Here is a 19,751-nt window from a genome sequence, read left to right on the forward strand (position 1 = left end):
AATAATGCCGTGATTCTGATAATGCTGGGAACATTTTACATGCCTTATAAAATGCACATTAAAGGCATTAAAGTGCATCTTAATTGTCAAATGATTCTGATCACATCAGAGAAACACCAGAAGTAATTCCAAACACCTTCTGTCTGTTTGTACCACTGAATGATATGTCAGCAGAAAACAGTACAACCGAAATTGTGCTGAAGTGAATGCCACCACCCTGTCATGGTCTACACATGCTGTCAGCTGTGGGTCTCACCAGCTGTAACAGCATCTCCATATGGAAAAACTCTGGCTTCCAGTGGAGCTGCTGTTATCTGTGGAGGGACACCTCTTGTCATCGAAAAGCTGCTGGGATTCTCCATGGACTACAGTTCACACATCTGACTTTCAAACATCACTGTGTTGTGTACATTAATGACTTCTATTTTTTGCTTCTTCATACTGTCTGCCTTTTTTTTTTTTTTTGTTTATTTCTGTGCAGGATGTTATTTCCAATAAAATTAAGTTGAGACATTAAATCCTGTGTAACTCTATCTGTTTTATTGTGCAGTTGTACAGAGAACAGACAGAGAGAGAGAGAGAGAGAAAGAGCAAACACTTTATGCACATTTCATATATGGTAACTATCTGAAATTAAAATCAAACCTTCATACAATATGAATAGAAAGCAATATTTTGAATAAATGGTTAAAATACACTGCTACTTTTAATGATATGAATGAATGGGTGAATGCAGTGTGTTCAAGGGCTTTATTCTACTGACACCTACAAAACAACAGAACAAATAAAAGTCAGACTGAAAATATTTCGGAGTCAATAAAAAAAAGGAAAAAAAGGAAAATGTAAGGAAAAAATAATACTGAAAATAATTGTATCATTATCGTTGTAACCATATCTGTGTGCAAGTAGATACAGCCATTTGAAAGTAAAATCGAAACCACGTACGAACATGAAAGCAAAATTTTCTGGTGATGATAACATGTTACTTGAAGTTGCAATGACACGATGAATGCTTTCACTTGAGAGTCAGTAAGCTGGCGGTCAAGACGCGGTATCTCATAAAGAAACTTAAAAAGACGAGACTCAGCTGATTCACGATTATTTATAAGGCTCGACGAGAAACTCCAAAATTTGAAAGATGTGAAAATCTCTGTGTGAAAAAATCTACAGTATTACCGTAAAAATACAACTTTCAAATGTACCACTGCGGCCCAATTTATGTGAGGGGTATTGTAAAGAAATACAATACTGATAAAACTGTATCGAATATAAAGTTTTGATCATAAACATATACCACTGTGTCTTGGAGATTTGATTGGCTGGTATTACTGGGGCTTTTATTGTGAAAACGCATAACGTCTTCCGGTATCCGGGTACCAGCCTTCTTTGGTAAGGTTTACCAAACTGACAGCCGGTTGCTAGCGAGTTAGCCAACCGCTAAGAGGAGTTGGAACAACATCTAAACGATATCAAAGTTAGCTACCTGCAGCTAAGTATTTATGGTGGTGTGTAGTTGGCTATCGTAGATTAGCCAACGTCAGCTGGAGAGGGAGTTCTCCCTGAATGACTGACTCGAAGTGTGTGTGGCTAGCTAGCGAAGAGGAGGGTGGGGACGAAAACTTCCAAGACCTCGCCCAGCCGTTGCTTCATTCCAGCAGGCAGCTACTCTCTTAGCGGTGTGAGAGATCCACACCACCAAATCAGCTAATTATTCAAGTGGAGACCGGCACAGTTGTGTCAACTGAGTGCAAAAATTAGTGATCATGTTCAGGAAAAACTTGAAAAAAGACCCCGAGCTGTTTCAAAACGTGTCGGATGGGCTGCGGCGGCTCTATCGGACCAAACTGTTCCCCTTGGAGGACACGTATCGATTCCACGATTTCCACTCTCCTGCACTCGAAGATGCCGACTTCGATAACAAGCCTATGGTCCTCCTGGTGGGTCAGTACTCCACCGGGAAGACCACCTTCATCCGACACCTCATGGAACAGGACTTCCCCGGTATGCGGATTGGCCCCGAGCCGACCACGGACTCTTTTATCGCCGTGATGCACGGTGAACAAGAGGGGGTGATACCGGGTAACGCTCTGGTCGTCGACCCCAAGAAGCCTTTCCGGAAACTCAACGCCTTTGGTAACGCGTTCCTCAACAGGTAAAGTCAGTGCCAAGTCCCCAGACCGCATGAAAGAGCTTACACTGAACAATGCCATACACTAGGATTATAGGAACTGAGCCCTGCACTTATTTATTAACGTGTGAATGAAATGAACGAATGTGTGCCATGTCATTGGTATGCTTGTCTTGAAATATCATTACTTGATACAGCTGTGTGTTGAGGAAACGTGTCATAACAGTGCATCACCCGTGGTTTAAATGCCCTCCCTACAAGTTCTTACACGTACTGTGATATTTCAAGGTAAACTCACACTGTGGTGTTGCACAATGTTCCCAACAGTGTGTGTGTGTGTGTGTGAGAGAGAGAGTTTCCCCTCTTTCATCATGCTGAGAGAATGCGGGTATTTAGTGTCAATAGCTATGTGGAAGAGCCACTCTGTGTGTATTACAAAGGAAAGCACAGGAAGGTGTTTTCCGACATCTTATTCATTTGACAATGAAGTCCTTTTGCTTTGAACCAGATCATACCAGTTCACAAATGTACCTTGACCTTCTTCTGCCACTTCTTTGGAAAAGCACCTGGCAGAGTCACTGGTGACAGATCGTTTTGTCCCAATGTCATGGTGTGGCCCCTTGAGCGTAGAAATAGTTTGCTAGGCAACGAGCTGACCTTGTCCTGTCCACGGATGTCGGTGCCATAAGTTTTGCACCACCTAGTCATATAAGTGATATTTCATCAGTAGAAGCCGACAAGCTAGCTCCCTTACTCACTACCTGGGAGTAGGCCTTGTGAAATCTTATCACAGTGGGGTTAAAGGTTTTGGTGGGACTGTCTATCTTCCTCTAGTATTGTTTCATCATGTCTGCAGGTGTTTCACTAAGGTTATAGTTAGGTGTCAAGACATTCAGCTTGTTAAAGCGTGATCCACATGACCGATGATCCATAGATTGTGAGGAAACACCCAGAGCACAAGTTTAGATCAGTTATTCAGCCTCATGTAAAAATGTTCTCAGTGCAAAAAACTCCAGAGAACTACAGTATTGTTCAGATGGAGAAAACACTTGACAAAAATACCAACAGCAAGGTAAAAGCAGAACAGAAACAAGTCCGAGCGCAAGGTGAGATGAGACAAGGCAAAGATGCTATGAGTCAGAACCAATGTGACGGTGCTCGGCGAAAACTAACGCATCTTAATCCCATCTATTGTGTGTGGATTTGTGATGACATCACATGACTAACATCCGATTGCCAATAGCCTCACTTCCTGTAGAGGATGTGGGTATATCCCCTCTGTCCACAGAGGCCAATGTGGTGTCACACGGCAGAGCAATAGCCAGCCATACAAACAGACCAACTAATACACCAGTGACTAACTTGTTGAAGGCCTTGACTTTAATCTGTTATTAGTTTCAGATTATCAAGTAGGTTGTGGGGCCATATGCTGCATGTGTACAGACACTCAAACTGACACTTCCCCAGTTAGACCTATTTCCTATTATCCACTTGCACCCCTTCCCTCATTTATGTGGAGTGTTTGTCTTATCTTGAATGAGTGCAAGCGTCTGCCAAACAGCATCCGTCAAACTGAGTAAAATGAAGTCATGCAGCTCAGATAACACTTAAAAAGAGTTGTCGGTCTTCATATGCCTCGATTCACCTCTCTGGAGTTCATTACGGACTTGAGGGGAAACCAGATAAGATTGTGTATAAAGAAAGGCTATTGTCCAGTTGTTAAACCGTTGGACACAGTCCTGCGATACCATGAGACTTGCTGTTCTCTCTGAAGTCAGTCTGCATCTTCGTCTCAGAAGCATGCTCAGGCTTGAGGATCACACACTGGCTTAGAGAAAGTCTCACATGATCGTGCATAACAGAATATGTGTGTATGACAATAGCAGGTGGATGACCTGTTTGAATGGCTCTTTGTATGTGTAGATCTAATATATAATTAATCAGTTTTGATGACGCATATCCCCGAGCAGGCCTACAGCTGATAAAACTTCAGTCGAGAACTAGATCCAGACAAACATTTGGAACTGGGCTGTTTTTGGCTCTGACTGGGCCAGTTTTCCTCTTAGGAGGCCAAAAGTATTTGAAATGGCCATTAGCTGTTACTTGGTTAAATATGTTTTTTTGCTTCTAAACACAGATATCAAAGATCAGATTGTTATTTCAATGTATAAGTTGGAGGAGAAAATACCATGTCATAGGGGCACACAGCACCTTGTTCAACGTGATGGCAGTTCGGCTGTGTAGCTCTTTAACCATAGTCATTCAAACTACAGATTAGCCTTTAACTACCAGCCTCAGATAGGGCTTACCTCGGTATAATCAGTTATTTATGAAGAGAGTAAACAGAAATCATGTGACCCACACACCTACAGTTAGCTCTTGGATTTGGCAAACCCAAAGGGTGCCAATTTTTTTTTATATTTTCCATACTATTTTCCATTATTTCTGTTCATTAGCAGCCTGGTTTCGATTTGCGTTCCATGAAATGTGCGCCGCTTAGTACTAAGACTTAAATCATACACGTTTCCCTGAAAGTAACTCCTTTTCCACTTCCAAATAAATCTGCATATTTCTTTCAAACTTCTTGTTCCCTTTAAGTTAAAATAGCACTACAGCCAGAGAGTCTGAAGTGTGTTTGTACTCTCTGTAAGCCTCAGTAAAACCATTAGTCAGCAAAGTTTAAGTTCCGCACAGGCCTGCACTGTCCTGTTCCAGTACACCGACCCTGCACTTTATTGAGAAGTTGCACATGCCAAACAAATACACAAGGACAAGGATGGATAATATATGGATAATTTACTCACTCAGTTTCTGGGAAATTTTTTAGAGGAAGCAAGTGTGGAAAAGTGACTCAAAGCTGAGACCTCCCTGCTCACATCCCCTGTGCTAACGACAGCCTTTCCTCTTCTCTATAGGAAGTTGAGGTTACCGTGCGAGGGAAGGTTATAGGTCAGGAGGTGGGACACGAGAGGGGCGAGCATGGTTTTGTCACATTCTCAACGCATAATCGGACAGCCAAGGATGTCCAATAGCTAAAGGCTCTTGGGTCACCCGTTCCTGGTGGAGTGCTCTTTTTCTAAGAATTCCAGCTTGAGTACGTTGGAGCTCTGTGTGGAAAATGCAGGGGTAGATGGTTAAATGGAAAACCTTTGCCAAAATTCCAATGAGATATCATACACCATCATCTTTGAGAGGGAGTAGAAAATCTGCATGTTTGTTATCTTTGGCTGTCACTGTTATTGTAATGTAATACCATGCATAGGATCTCCATTCTCTCATATTTCTTTGGCTTGTTCATTGTCCTTGGATTTTTCCTTTTTCCTCCCTGCGTGAGGTATGTTAGGGTTTGCATAGTGTGTGTGTGTGTGTGTGTGTGTGTGTGTCTGCCCTCAGTGTGGTTCCAACAGGAATGTAAAGGCCCGGTTCTCCCAGTCTTATGACCCGGTGCCTCTGAGCTCACACTGGGAGTATCGGTTCAGTTTGAGTGAAAGGGCAGCAGAGCGAGAAGTAGTAGTCTGACCTGTGGGCTTTCTTAACAATCCTCTTCTTTGTCCTGAGTGGGACGTGGTGGGTTTATGCAAAACCACTCGTTCTCATTGCTTTATAGTCTGTGTATTTGTCAGTGTGGGTGTGTGTGATGTTCCCCTTTTGGAGGCCATTGTGTAGTCAATTATGCTGCATTAGGAATGACTCAGAGCTGCAATTCAGAACTTTTAATGTGTTGTCCTGGTGTTTCCCTAACATTGTTACACCCGCCAAACTGTTTGGGAAAACTCAAATCATTACGTAGTCTCAGTGTTTTTATTGCACGACGACTATTCCCAGGTTTTTAATCCCAAGGATTTAGTGCTTTTTGTTGAATATACTAGATTCTTATACTTCTGGTCAGACAATACGTGCATTTTGAAAATGTCACCTTGGGCTTAACTTAGGAAAGTTGCGACAGGTGTTTTTCAATATTTTCTGACATTTGACAGATCAAATCATTTAGCGTTATTATTATAAAAGTGATCTTCTGTTATCAATTTACTGTCTAAATATGAACAATTTGTAACTACAGTGATCTCTGAAAAAAGAATAATGGCAGCACCCTGATCCTCAAATGTTTCTTTACGACACACAGCTTCTTTGTGTTTTAGCTGTGTATCTTTCCCAGGAAAGTATTCCACTAATGTTAATACCTGAGAACATGGAGGTTGTCACTGGAAACCTCCAGAATAATGTCTGTTTAATGTTAAGCTTATGTATAAACACCCTCACCCACCTGTTTTTTGCACCTCCCCCTCTCTGCCCACATACCCCGTCCTCTGTCTCTTTCTCTTTTACTTTCTTTTCCTCTCTTCCCCGCCCTGTACTTTCCCCTCGCTCCTCTAGGTTCATGTGTGCCCAGATGCCTAACCCCGTCCTGGAGAGCATCAGTATCATCGATACTCCTGGAATCCTGTCTGGGGAGAAACAGAGGATAAGCAGAGGTCTGTCTGACATAAACATCCACACTGTCACTCACCTATTCACTTCCACTACTGATGTGTATTAAAGCCATGTCCTCTCCACTCAAGAACCCTGAAAAACAGAGTGTTGCACAAATTCAAACCACCCACAGGAAACCACAAACTCAGATATGAAGAGGAAACACGCTTAAACAACCTACATACTCTTCCTGTCCTTAAGTATGTCTTTGGTGTTTCTATTTTATTATGCACGCTACATAATCCATGCTAACATTTTGGCTCACAGTACTGTCACACTCGTATTCAACTCACAACTCCCTCAGGTCAAAGCCTAACCAAACAGGCCATGTAAATCCGATAGAGGCCTTCACAGCTTGACAGCGGCAAGGGAAGGGTGCAAAGCACTCTGAAGTTTAGTTCCTGTCTCTGTACCTGTGGTTTTATGTGTTTCCTTTTTTTTGCGTTCTTTCCTCTTTTTATGTTTTTCTTTTTTTTGTTTTCATTTCTGTCTGTAGCAGGTTTATATTAAAATATTAGCTCAACAACAGTATACAAAAATATTTGCTTTATTAAGCAGCATGCCACCTATTTTTATTCCTATGCTGCAGCATCTTATATCCGAGTCGTTTCCCTGCGCTTAGTGGAAATAAATCATTTCATATTTTTATCACTTTCTCCACGTGCTCCAACAGTTCTGTGACCTTGAGGGTCACATCAGATTTGCTACATACACAGTTTTACTTCTGATGACCTGACAGAATGCAGGCAGAAGATAATAGCACAGCTGAGCACAGCTTCTGCTTTTTCTACCTGACACAAGCCCCATCAAGAGGAAGCGCACGTACAAGCAGTGGAGTTTTTATGTACTGCAGGGAAAGGATGTGAAGTAAAATGGCAAACGGAGCACAGAGATTCCCAAAACTGACCCCCTCCCACCCCCCACGTCCACCACTGCTTGTGTCATACGGAGAGCTGATAAACAGTCAGCTAATCTGTTCTTTATTATGGAAGCTGATTTCCCACGAGACACAGCAGTACAAAAAATATCAAGCAGAGTCAGTCAACAGCGGGTGGACTAAAGTGCAAATGTTTTGAATAATCTTTTAAGACAATGAAGATGGTGTTTTTCTCAGATTTGTGCTGCTTTTCTGTTTCACGTCACTCTTAATTGAATACCTTTGAGTTTTGGACTTTTGGATGCACTAATCAAGTCATTTAAAGACATTACTCTGGGCTTTGGGAAAATTATGGCCGTTTTTTTTTTATTATTGTTTTCTGACATTTTACAGATAGTGAAAATAAGGGTTGGCTGCATCCCTAATAAGAAGCAGCAGGAGTGATGGAAACAGTATGAGTGGTTGGTACTGAAAAGGTCAAAGAAGGGACTGTAAACAGACAAGTGTAATTGATAAGAGACCTAAGAAAAGTGTGTGTGTGTGTGTGTGTGTGTGTGTGTGAAAAGACTGTCTCACGTCGAAGTGACCCCATCCTAAAAGAGGAGGAGCATATGAAATCTGATGCCTCATACCTCAGACAGTTTTGTTTCTATAGATACATACTTATACATTCTTGCTCTCTAAGACACACACACACACACTCTTTGTCTTTCACAAGCTCACATGCACTCTCACATGCACACGTTATCCTCTTAACTGTTTCTGTATAAACACAGATACAGTACTGTACTATCCAGACATACTGTACTGACTGTGTCATATGTAAACAGGACCGATTGGATTGTGCAGCTCAAGTGTGACAGGCATGTGTGTATATGTGGCAGTGCTCTGCGTACTGGCCCAGTCAACCAGCACGGTCTGAAGGTCTCCCACAAGCATTCAGGAAGAGTGAAATGGAGTCCCTGTTTTCATTGAATAACACTTTGATAGTGGATTCATTTTTGATGAGGTCAGCACGCATGTCTCAGTGCCTCTTCCTCTGTGAATCATGAAGTGATGAAAACTATAATGAAACTGTGATTTTGCAGAACTGGATGGCTTCTGTCCCGTAATCACTGCTGATGACTTGACATGAATACTGACATGTTTCACATCATTCAGCAAATTTTAGTTTAGTAAAGAAAAAAAGCTGAAATTTGTTGAATTTGAACTTGTGGCCACAATGTAGATCCTGTAACATTGTTACAAAGAATAGTTTGACATCTTCTTAAACTTATTTGCCTTCTGGCCCACAGTTAGATGAGAAGATTAATACCATTCTGCTAGTCTGTATGCTAAATGTGAAGCTACTGTCAGAGGCGGTAGCTTTCCTTAGCTTAGCATAAAGACTAGAAACAGGGAGAAACAGCCAGCCAGCAAACAGAAACCAAATGCTGGCGTGTGACAGGGGAGGCACATGGGACATGTCATTCAGAGGAGCCATGGCCAGCTACCTCTTCTGCTCTTCTGCTCACAGATGTTTGCCTGCCCCTGCTTCATTGTCTGGTTGTTAATTAAATTCACATTGGCACCAAAGTGCGTCGGCCCGCCGGGGAAATGCCCGGTATTCCAGATTAGCGGTGTAGTGCTGCATATGTTGGAGACACAGCAGTTGTTCAAGTTATGTGCTATAAGTAAGTCTAAGCTTGAGCAGCTGTCTCTCCGTCTGTTACCCTGACGTGTGTGTTAAAAACAGACTTAGGAGAAAACAAGCAAATCATCTCAGCTGGCTCCCACGGGGATCTTGGACTTTAAATATTCCCCTTTTATCCCCTTCTACTTTCACATGCCGTCATACGCCCAGACAGACACAAACTCCTTTCGGCCCGAAGGTGTTTTCCTGCGATCAACCTGTACGTCCATCTCTTATTACATCTTTCTTTTACTTTCCTTTTTATCCACATGCTTGTCATTCTCTCCCTTTCTCTTTCCTTTTCTTCCTCTTATTTTCATCATAGCACTTTCTCATTCTGTACAGCTCTCTGTCTACCGACTTTCTCTGTCTCTCTTTTGTATACACATGCTCAGCCAGACAAAATCTGCCCATGTTGGAATGCAAGTGCAGCAGATCTGGCAGTGATTGTGCGACAGCCGAGATGAGCTTTGAGCACAACTGCATTCTTCTCTGATCAGATGACACACGGACACTAATCAGAACCATAATTCTCTCTTCATCAATCCCTCCTCAGCTCCTCGAGGCAAAGGATAGCTCAGAAAGAAAAAGGGTTTTATGTAATTTGAGTTAGTCCCACTGTTTCCCAAATACCCAAAGGCAGTGTGTCATACAGTGAGTTTCTGTTCTCTAGCATTGACAGAAAGTATTTGTCGCTGGACCCTTTTTGGCGTTACTGTCACTGACACTGCACAACGTTTAACCTGTGCTTTCGTATTTGCTGACTATCCTCAGTGTTTGCTCTCTTGCTTCCTTTCTTTATCTGTCATTTTTGGCCAGCTAGTTGTTTATAAAGCAGAGGTCATTTAATGCCTGAGGCTAGTATTGTAGATTTTCAAGTCAGGACTTAGTCCAAACTTTAGCTTTAAACGCCTCGTCTGCTGTCTCAGTAAAGCTAGTTAATATGTAACCAGGGGAGAAAGCCCTGCCTTTTAAAAAGCACTTATCTAAACATAATTGGCTCAACATGACTTGAAATATGAACAGACCCATGTTTAAACCTGCTCCAGCACACAATCTGTTGACTGATTTGTCTGCTTGAGCTCTTGTATTTCTCTGCACTAGGGTTCTTGGTGTATTATTTGTAAGATATTCGTGAGATATGCTTCCATGCTAACATAAGTGGGAAAACGGACAATTATAATCCATTGTATGCTAGTAGGCTACCTCAGAGTGTAACATCCTCAAACGTTATGAATACCTTCCCCAAGTCATGTTTCGCTGGTGACTGTCATCTGATAGCGTAGCAGGAATTGCTCTCCTGTGCAAACAAGTTGGCACTTCACAATATGAGCCTCTTATCACACGCGAGCTTGGTACTGGATTTGTTCTAAAGTCATCTATAAAATTTCTTTCCGAACTTGCATCATCCATGTAGTGTACTGCAACTGGAAACTAATGTCGTAGTGTTATTCTGACCTTGTGTCAGTTAGTTATATCAGAGTGGGAAACAAAATCCATTAACCTGACAACAAAGACAGGTTACTGGGAAACATCATTAGAGGGCACAGCTGTGCAGCTCCCATCTTTAATCAGCCAATATCTTCTCCTATTCTCTCTCTCCAGGCTATGATTTCGCTGCAGTGCTGGAGTGGTTTGCAGAGCGCGTGGACCGTATCATCCTCCTGTTTGACGCCCACAAGCTGGACATCTCCGACGAGTTCTCCGAGGTGATCCGAGCACTGAAGAACCATGAAGACAAAATGCGTGTAGTGCTGAACAAAGCCGACCAGATCAGCACTCAGCAGCTCATGAGGGTCTATGGAGCTCTGATGTGGTCTTTGGGAAAAATCATCAACACGCCTGAGGTAAAGAAGCAAACAAACCTGTTTTTAATGTTTGTACTTTTGTGTAATCCACAAACGTATTTCAATGGACAACATTTCAATCCCATTCAATCGTCAGTCAGTCTGGACAGAGTTCAGATGACCCATCGTAAGGATACAGTAATAAAATAGTGACAAATTACTGCGGCTGCAGTTTGTCATTGTAATAAAAGACACAAGAAAAAATACGTGTGTTCATACTATTGTATGAATGTAACAAAAGTCAAGTTTTTAAACCATGTGTTTGAAACCCTGTATACTATCTGTTACCATGTGACCCAGCTTGTCTTGTGATTTTTCCCCTACTGTGTAGTTAATGTTTGATGCGGGGCCATATTCATAAACCGTTTCCAGAGAAACCTTTGGATCATGGAGGGAATTATTCATTGACTTTGAGAGTGCATTGTATTGTGAAGCCTGTCTACAGAATGTGAAGCACAGAACACACTTTTTCTTTAGTGTTGCTTCGCTGTCAACCTGTATCATCCTGTATTGCATTGTCACACATCCTGTTTGTTTGTTTTGAGTATATTAAGTGTTTATCTGTCTCCTTCAAAGAATTTCTCCCATGTGGGTGTGGGCAGTGAAGTAACCTGTTGAACGGTGGAGATTAACTTGTACAAACTTTATTCCAGGTTGTGCGCGTATACATTGGATCATTCTGGGCCCAGCCCCTATTGGTCCCTGACAACAGGAAGTTGTTTGAAGCAGAGGAGCAGGACTTGTTCTTGGACATCCAGTCGTTGCCACGTAACGCAGCGCTACGCAAACTCAATGACCTCATCAAACGAGCTCGCCTCGCCAAGGTCAGTATCATCAAAACTAGCTTTGGGCTAAAGGCTAATGTCACATGCAGATATGCTCACAATGACGATGCTAACATGCTGCTGTTTAGTAGTTATAATGTTCACCATTTTAGTTTAGGCTGTTAGCATGCAATCATTTGCTAATTACCACAAAATATATCTTAGCAAAACGTTCAGCCTAAATACAGTCTAAAAATTCCAGATTAAAAAGCTGCATCAACTCATCTTATTTTCACTCTCTCTCTTCCTCATTCTTTTACCACTACCCCCGTCCTCCAGTCCCACAAAAAGATTTAAAAAATTTGTTTTGCACAACTTTGCTCGTGTTTGGTTTCTTACTTAACCAAAGGCAGAAGTTGTTAAATTTTAAAGTTCCCCCCCCCCATGAAAACACTGCTCTTCGAATAATAAATTGTGTCCGACGTGGTTCTCCACGAAATGTTTGAAAGAATCTACTTCCTTCTGCATCATTTGAAAAATCCAGAAGTACGCAATTAGTGAAAAATGTTGAACTACTGGATATGAGATGTCTCGTTGCTGATAAGTCCTCACTTTCAGTAAACAAACACTGGAGGTTTCACAATTCCAGATGATGCGTGTTTAAGTTGATTACTGGACCCTGATTGATCTCCAAAGTTATTGTGATGTCATGAAATTGTATGAACACGTCCTGAACTCACTCACTTAGCACACAAAAACTTCACCCTTTGGCAGACAAATGTGAAAACAGAAGTGTCAAAGTCAGCACATACATGATTCTGCACACTCAAACTCACGGTGGAAGACACTCAGTACACTCAACTTTTACTTTTAGGAAATAACTAAAAATTCTGAAAATATAAGTAATCCCAGAGTTATCACAAGGGCACAGCTCAGTAATAACTGAAAATGTGGTTCTGTCCTCTTTCTTTTATGATACGATATGTACAGGTTCAAGCCTACATTATCAGCTCTCTGAAAAAGGAAATGCCGAGTGTCTTTGGAAAGGACTCCAAGAAGAAGGAGTTGATAGCCAACCTGGGAGAGATCTACCATAAGATTGAGAAGGATCACCAGATCTCACCTGGAGACTTCCCCAACCTTGCCAAGATGCAGGTGAGATAAAACAAAACAAAACAAAACAAAACAGGAAATCTAGACTACACAGTAGACTTTGATTTGCATATTTGATGAAATAACACATCTTACATTTTGACATGTCGTATAAATCATTAGAGACAAAAGTTCAGAGTAGAATGACCTTCCAACCTTTACTCTCTTCACGTCTTTGCCCTTCTTTCCTGCCCTTGCCCTCCAGGATGGGCCAGGATGGGGATGAGATTTATTTTTCCTGGTTTGTCAGGAAATCCTGCTTCTTGTATGCTGTTCCCATTGGTAGCCATTGAAGACAGATCTATTTCTATCACCAATTCCTGTTTTCTCTTAACCACCCCATCCCTTCAGGAGCTGCTGAATGGCCAGGACTTCTCTAAGTTTTCAGCACTGAAGCCCAAGCTGCTGGAGGCGGTGGAGGACATGCTGGCCAATGACATCGCCCGTCTCATGGCCATGGTGCGTCAGGAAGAGGCCTCCATGCCCAGCCAGTCTGTCAAGGGTGGAGCCTTTGAGGGAACCATGAGTGGTCCCTTTGGTCATGGCTATGGAGAGGGCGCTAGCGAAGGCATCGACGAGCTGGAGTGGGTGGTGGGTCGTGACAAGCCTACATATGATGAGATCTTCTACACCCTCTCTCCCATCAATGGCAAAGTGTCGGGTGCCGCAGCCAAGAAGGAGATGCTAAAGTCCAAGCTGCCCAACACGGTTCTGGGAAAGATCTGGAAGCTAGCAGACGTGGATAAGGATGGCCTCCTTGATGATGAGGAGTTTGCCCTAGCCAACCACCTGATCAAGGTGAAGCTGGAAGGCCACGAGCTCCCGCCCACGCTGCCAGATCACCTGGTGCCGCCGTCCAAACGTGGGACAGTCCAGGATGACTAGAGGATGATGGAGCAGCCTGTGAAGACCGGCCTTGTCAATGCTTTGCATCATGTTCAGGACTCTCCAGACAATAGTCCAACCACAGGCATGAACAGCATCATCCAGCTCCATCAAGCTGCGAGTCTCCAGGCATCCTGACACACCATGAGGAGGTATCGCTGTGATCTTTTTCACCAGAAAGAGACTGGAGGGTTTCAGGGGGTGGGAGGAAGGGAATTCCATTTTTGTGCATTAGGGGATGTTTAGAGATCTATTAGAAATAAACAGGGTGGGAGGGCGGGCGTGATTTACAAACTAACTAATGAAAGGACTTCAGTAGTTCATGATCTGATGGGTAGTTGGAGGTTGCATGGGGTTGTTGAACACGGATTTGTGCATCCAGTGTAAAAGATGTCTTATAAGTATACAGTCCATATTATTATTATACAGTATGTTGATCCAAAGAAATATGTTTTGTTGGTTTTTTTTTTGCCATTTGGAGAGAAAAAGAGGAAATAAATCGAAACAACTGTTAGAATTGTTTTATCTCTATTTTTGTATTTCCTATTTGTTAACTTTGACTCTTTCCAAAGGCTTCCCTTTTCATTATTTTGCCAGATAAATAAAAAGAAATACTGTACCATCTGACATGTGGTCATGTGGATTTTTTTTTATTATTCTTTTAATACTCTTCATCACGTGTCTGACTTAGAGAAGAAAGTCTCCCGAGAAGAGCCACTAAATAAAAAATTATTAACATGTTATATTGTATGATAAATCTGAACTGAATCAGAGTTGTATGCTTTTAATTTGTAAGCTTAATTTGTATCCATTTGTCACTGAGGGTCATGTAAAGGACTGTGTCACCCAAAAAGTCATCCGGAGACTGACTTTTATTTTGAAATGCTCCCATTTTTATTTTTGTCAAGACAATCTGCTGCCCTCTACAGGATAGATGGTGCAGGACATAATACTGTATGAGGCCACGCGACACAACTAACTGCATATGACTGTGGGCAAACTGAAAACAGAGATGGCGGCATCTTGACTTAAAAATGCCACTCTGCTGTTGTTCAGTATTTCTGAAAATTGAATCAGTCACTGAATTGAATCACTGAGTTCAGAGAACCAAACTAAGAAGCCAAGAAAAACACAATGATACATTTCTTATTCACGTTATACTCATAGTCATGCATCCCTTCCTCATAAGTGCAATCAGCCTCCATGGAGACTCACTGAAATTCTCAACACTGACTCACAGATTGTCAGTCAGCGTCCAACACAGGATGTTCACAAGATGGTTTTTTTAACCACAGTGGCAGCAGATTTCAGGTTTGATAAAGTCCAGGGGCGCTCTCTTGTGTTCTGATATGTCATTACAGATCCCGTGTTTGGATTTTGACAATTCTTACAGCATACATGGGAGTGTCTTTTCTTATGTCGCAGCTGCAGCTACTGCTGAGTGTGATTCTGTGAATAGTGGTTTCCAGTCTTTCTCATTTGTGGCCCCTTCAAAATAAAGTCTGTTTGTGAGGTCTCTCATTGCAGGTTATGTCCAAAAAAATATAGTTTAGAAACACAAGCAGCTAGAAAAGAGGCTCCTGAAATTATATGTCTAACTGAAGCATCTTACAAAGCCTTCGTTAAACACTTACAAAAGAAACACGTGTTTTTACTGTAAAAATGTGATGTATTAAGTGTTTGTTGCTACAGTGTGAATTGTATATATACCATTACATCAAAGATGCAGTGTATAAAATCAAACAGGAAAAGTCAAGTCAAGTGAAGCACTGAAGGGCAGTCAAAAATCATTTCTTTTTTTTTTCTTGGGTTTTAAACTGAAACTCCTCCTCTGAAACAGCTGATTTACATCTTGCAGTGGCTTCAGGGTTCTTCTTGTTCTGGTATGATAATATATTGACAGAGAGCTGCTGGAATGCCCACAGTGGTGTGAAGTGAGAGGAGGCACTACTGTATGTCCCCCTGTTTCTGTACACCATGTGTTTGGATAGCTGGCTCTGTATATCTCTCCTATACACCGTTTCCTTTTTCCTGTCTTCCTCTGTCAAGACGTCACTGTCTTCCCCCGTCTCCTTTCACCCTCTTCCCTCCCTTTCTTTCACTGTTTATGGAGAGCAAATGTCTCCTGTTTGTCTGCTTTGGTCTCTAACCCTGCATCCCAGTGTTTGTCTCTTCTGCTGTATTTCTAAAAATAATTGCTCTAGCCTTCTGACACATTGACCCCTGCAGATAGTTAACTGGGTCAGCCTTATATAACATGGTTATGTGGAGGGAGTGCCACTTCTCAGACCCAGGTGTGGAATGAGGCACCTGTAGGGAAATCGCTGGATTTCCAACTGGATTTCAGCTGTGGTTAATATAGTAGATACTTTTGATGTTTATGATGTTTAAACTCAAAGATGAAGGATGAAAATGTTTTTCTTTGGTTTGACAAATCTCTTAACCACTTTGAATTCCATTCAACAACCTCAAAACATCTGGAGCCAAACTAAAAAACACACCTGTTCATTGAAGAATTGACATATTGAAGGGATTATTTTTTTTTAAAACAGCAAGTCAGCGGGAATAAAACAATTCATACTGCACCATCTTGTTACCTTCAAAACTTTTTGTATTCATCACACATAGTCGATAAATTAACAGGACAAGAATTTATTTCTTGGTATACCAACAACTGGATACAGGACAAGTCAGAGCAGCATTAAAATTGACATCTGTGTTTTAAGCAAGCGCCTCAAGAGTCACAATTTCACATTTTTAAAGGGAAGACGTAGATGAAGAGGCAGTCAATCAAGGGCAGAAAAGGAGGTAAGTGCTCAGAGGGAGTCTGATTTCCTGCAAGACACTGATCCTGTTTGTGCCGTGTGCTGGCGGTTTTTACACTGGACTGACATTACAGGTTTATTTGCATTGAAGCTCAGCATTTGTGCATTTCTTCACAGTCAGAATTCATATTTTTTGGATGCTCTTTATTATTTTGAAGCAACAGAGAATAATCACAACAGTCTTCTCCTGTTGGATCTTCTTGATCATCATCAGAAGACAAAAATGTCTCCTACCAGTGATAAATCCCCCAATAAGGCAATCAAACAATCAATCAATCAGTCTACAACAAAGACATAATCAGAGTCTCCACATAACTGAGGTGGCAGAGCACGGCAAAGGGGTGATGGAGTGACTCGCTGTGTTTCAACATCCAGTAAGCTTCATGAGGTAGGTTGATACGCACGTTTGGGATTTAAAGATCTCGACGAAACATTCTGGGTTTGGCTCAGTTTGTCCTTTTTTTTCCCCAGTTTGGCTGCATGCTGTGACCACCGTCAGTCCAGGGTTCAGTTCATTTTATCTGCACTGGGCTCAGCAGGGCGGTGTGGCTGCGGGTTGAGGTGCTCCAAACATCTCTTGCGAGGCGTAGGTGATGTAGAGGAAGCCATCAGCGTCCCTGTAGCGGGAATAAACCTCCCCCATGCTGGAGGACATGCAGGACATGCTTTTCTCCGCTACCAGGAGGAACAGAGCCTGGGTGGAGTCCAGGGAAATCTTATTCCTAACAGTAACAGAGGCGGCGAAGAGACAGTTGGAGAGGAGGATACAACAATGGCAAATCTGACAGCAGTGAGAATGAAAAGGCTAGAACGTGTGTGATTGTACAAAGCCACAAAAGCATTTACCTGAGCAGGCACAGGAACTGACCCAAGGTGAGCTCGAAGGGAACCAGGAATTTTGTTTTGTCCAACAGGGGGAGGGTCTTTTCGCGTATGTAACGTTCAACAATCACCTGAACACAGACACACACACCTGAGCTCAGCTGCTAGAGCCATCACAGGCGAAATATAAAGACATCTGGTGACTAAAGGCATTGAATTTCAAACAACTCACAGGCAGTTTGTTGGGGAATTTAGTCCGAATGCTGCACACTTCATCTTTTCTTGTTTCTAATAAGAAATAATATACACTATTTTATACTCTATTAAAACCAGCATCCACACATTGTGAGGTTTTTAACACAAGAAGATGCAACATTCACAGCAATCAAAGAATCAACTGTGACTCACCGAGGCATTTCCTCTGCTTGAAGGGCATCATCTCTATGGATTTCTCAAAAGGAGCCATGTTAGTTCGTTGCTGGGGGCGGTTTGCAGAGACCACTGGTGATGGAGGCGGTGCAGCTGGTGCTGGCGTGGCGGTCTTGCCCGGGCTGACAGTGAAGTCCCCTCGGGTGGAAGTCAGCAAACCCCGACGAGCTGCTCTGACCACCGCTGATTTATAGGTCACAGAGCTGGGAGGAGTCAAAGTGTGTGACACCAACAAACAAAGACACACTCCTCGTCTTGGTGGACAGTGTGTGGATGCAGGGGTTCACGATCTGTGTGTGTGTGTTTGTGATTCAAACCAGATTCACATATACTGGTTATCTCACAGGGCCTTCTCACATCTGCTTGTCAAATTGGTGCTGCTGTCACGTACACATTCACACAGAGGGACGACAGTAGTGTAATGAGGGCAGCCCACTATGTGGAGGGCATAAATAACACATGACAGTAATGATTCAGACAAACAGGGACTCCACAGGAACCTGGACTCAAAAGTCTCACACTGACAAAAAACAAAACAAAACACGGTGCCAGCTTTATCATAAGGCTGCTCCGAATACACACTCTGTTAACCCCTGACCTTTACCTCACTGTCTGATCGCCCTGCTGGCCACATTACAGCTGTTTATCATGCTCCACATGTTCCACTCATGTTTCAATAATGATCAATAGTAACAGTGATGTGGAGGTTCAATACGAGGATTCTTTGACGTACAGGATCTCTAAACTGGTGTGAATATCTTTCTTTTCTTGTTCTTTATGACGTATTTATGATTATTTACTGATGCTGAATTGACACATTTACTCCACTGAAAGTCACCCAGTAAGCACCGACGAGGTTTTTTGAAAATAGTTTAAAGAAGGTTGATACAAGAAAGAAATAAGCAATAAGTCAGGCTGTTGTTTGGGAGCCAGCAGCCTGTTGAAACATAACAGAGACAGACGCTCTGCTGTGAGGGAAGGTCGCCCTCTGCTGGATGAAAGGTGGCAGTGCAAAGTAAAATGCACCTGTGTAGAGTACAAATACATGCATACATCAAACTAAATGAGTCTAGCTGATAGACCTGACCCCCACATACACACACACACACTTTTTTTTTCAAATTGAAGATTGTTGTTGAAACTGATGGTTTTTTGATGTTCATATGACTTGTATGTGTGTCTCGATGAATACAAAGGCAGGCCCCATCAAGTGTGTAAGCAGTTGGCAAATTTAGTGATAGTAATAATAATAATGATGATATTAAGCCATTAGCTTAAAGACAAACCGACAGAAAGATGCTTGCACTCACCCGTCAAAGGACCAAAGTCAAGTCAAGTCAAAAGTGTGTCAGTTAGTTTATGGACTGATTTCCAACTTTACTTGGCCCTGTGAAAATCAGAGCAGCTTGATGATGAGGAGGACGTAATGAAGAACTTGTGCTACATGTTGAGGCCATGTTGACTCGTCCCAGAAAGAAAAGCACAGCTCTGCTAGATTCAAACGCTCTCAGTAAAGTCATGGCAGTGTGACAGGGAGCTAGCATGCACCGTGCCCGGACAATGAAGCAGCTAAATGGAATTCAGCCATCATTTTACTATTTACACCTGCTTCAGTGAAAAAGTCTTATTCCCAAACAAAGGTTTGGATTCTAGGCTCCTGGTGGACACCTAAACACCACTGATCAATAAAAGACTCTATAGAGCATCACTTTGTAATCTCATCACCTTAATGGAACTACTGAGAAATGTGAGCACTTTTCTTCTGACTTCCTGTGCAGTGGAAGTTGGACACAGAAGAGTTTTTTTTCTTTCCTCCCCACGCGTCCGTTCGAAAAACTTCACGGACCAATCCGAGCGCAGCCCTGGCGCAGTGGCTCCTC

At 42.3% G+C, this 19,751-nt stretch overlaps 2 protein-coding genes across 2 annotated transcripts; one reads left to right on the top strand and one right to left on the bottom strand.

The window, feature by feature from the left end:
- The first annotated feature begins 1,359 nt into the window (after positions 1-1,359).
- Positions 1,360-14,422, top strand: ehd1a (EH-domain containing 1a). Its single transcript, XM_046407144.1, has 6 exons — positions 1,360-2,152; positions 6,503-6,600; positions 10,753-10,994; positions 11,648-11,818; positions 12,749-12,913; positions 13,262-14,422. The coding sequence occupies exons 1-6, from the start codon at positions 1,764-1,766 to the stop codon at positions 13,793-13,795; spliced, it is 1,599 nt and encodes a 532-aa protein (XP_046263100.1). The 5' UTR covers positions 1,360-1,763; the 3' UTR covers positions 13,796-14,422.
- A 2,018-nt stretch (positions 14,423-16,440) lies between these two features.
- Positions 16,441-19,700, bottom strand: map1lc3cl (microtubule-associated protein 1 light chain 3 gamma, like). Its single transcript, XM_046407156.1, has 6 exons — positions 19,597-19,700; positions 19,182-19,258; positions 17,851-18,074; positions 17,675-17,730; positions 17,467-17,573; positions 16,441-17,342 (listed from the first exon to the last, which is right to left on the bottom strand). The coding sequence occupies exons 3-6, from the start codon at positions 17,906-17,908 to the stop codon at positions 17,153-17,155; spliced, it is 411 nt and encodes a 136-aa protein (XP_046263112.1). The 5' UTR covers positions 17,909-18,074; positions 19,182-19,258; positions 19,597-19,700; the 3' UTR covers positions 16,441-17,152.
- Positions 19,701-19,751: the final 51 nt, after the last annotated feature.

This window comes from Scatophagus argus, chromosome 12 (assembly GCF_020382885.2).
Source record: "Scatophagus argus isolate fScaArg1 chromosome 12, fScaArg1.pri, whole genome shotgun sequence".
Taxonomy (NCBI): domain Eukaryota; kingdom Metazoa; phylum Chordata; class Actinopteri; family Scatophagidae; genus Scatophagus; species Scatophagus argus.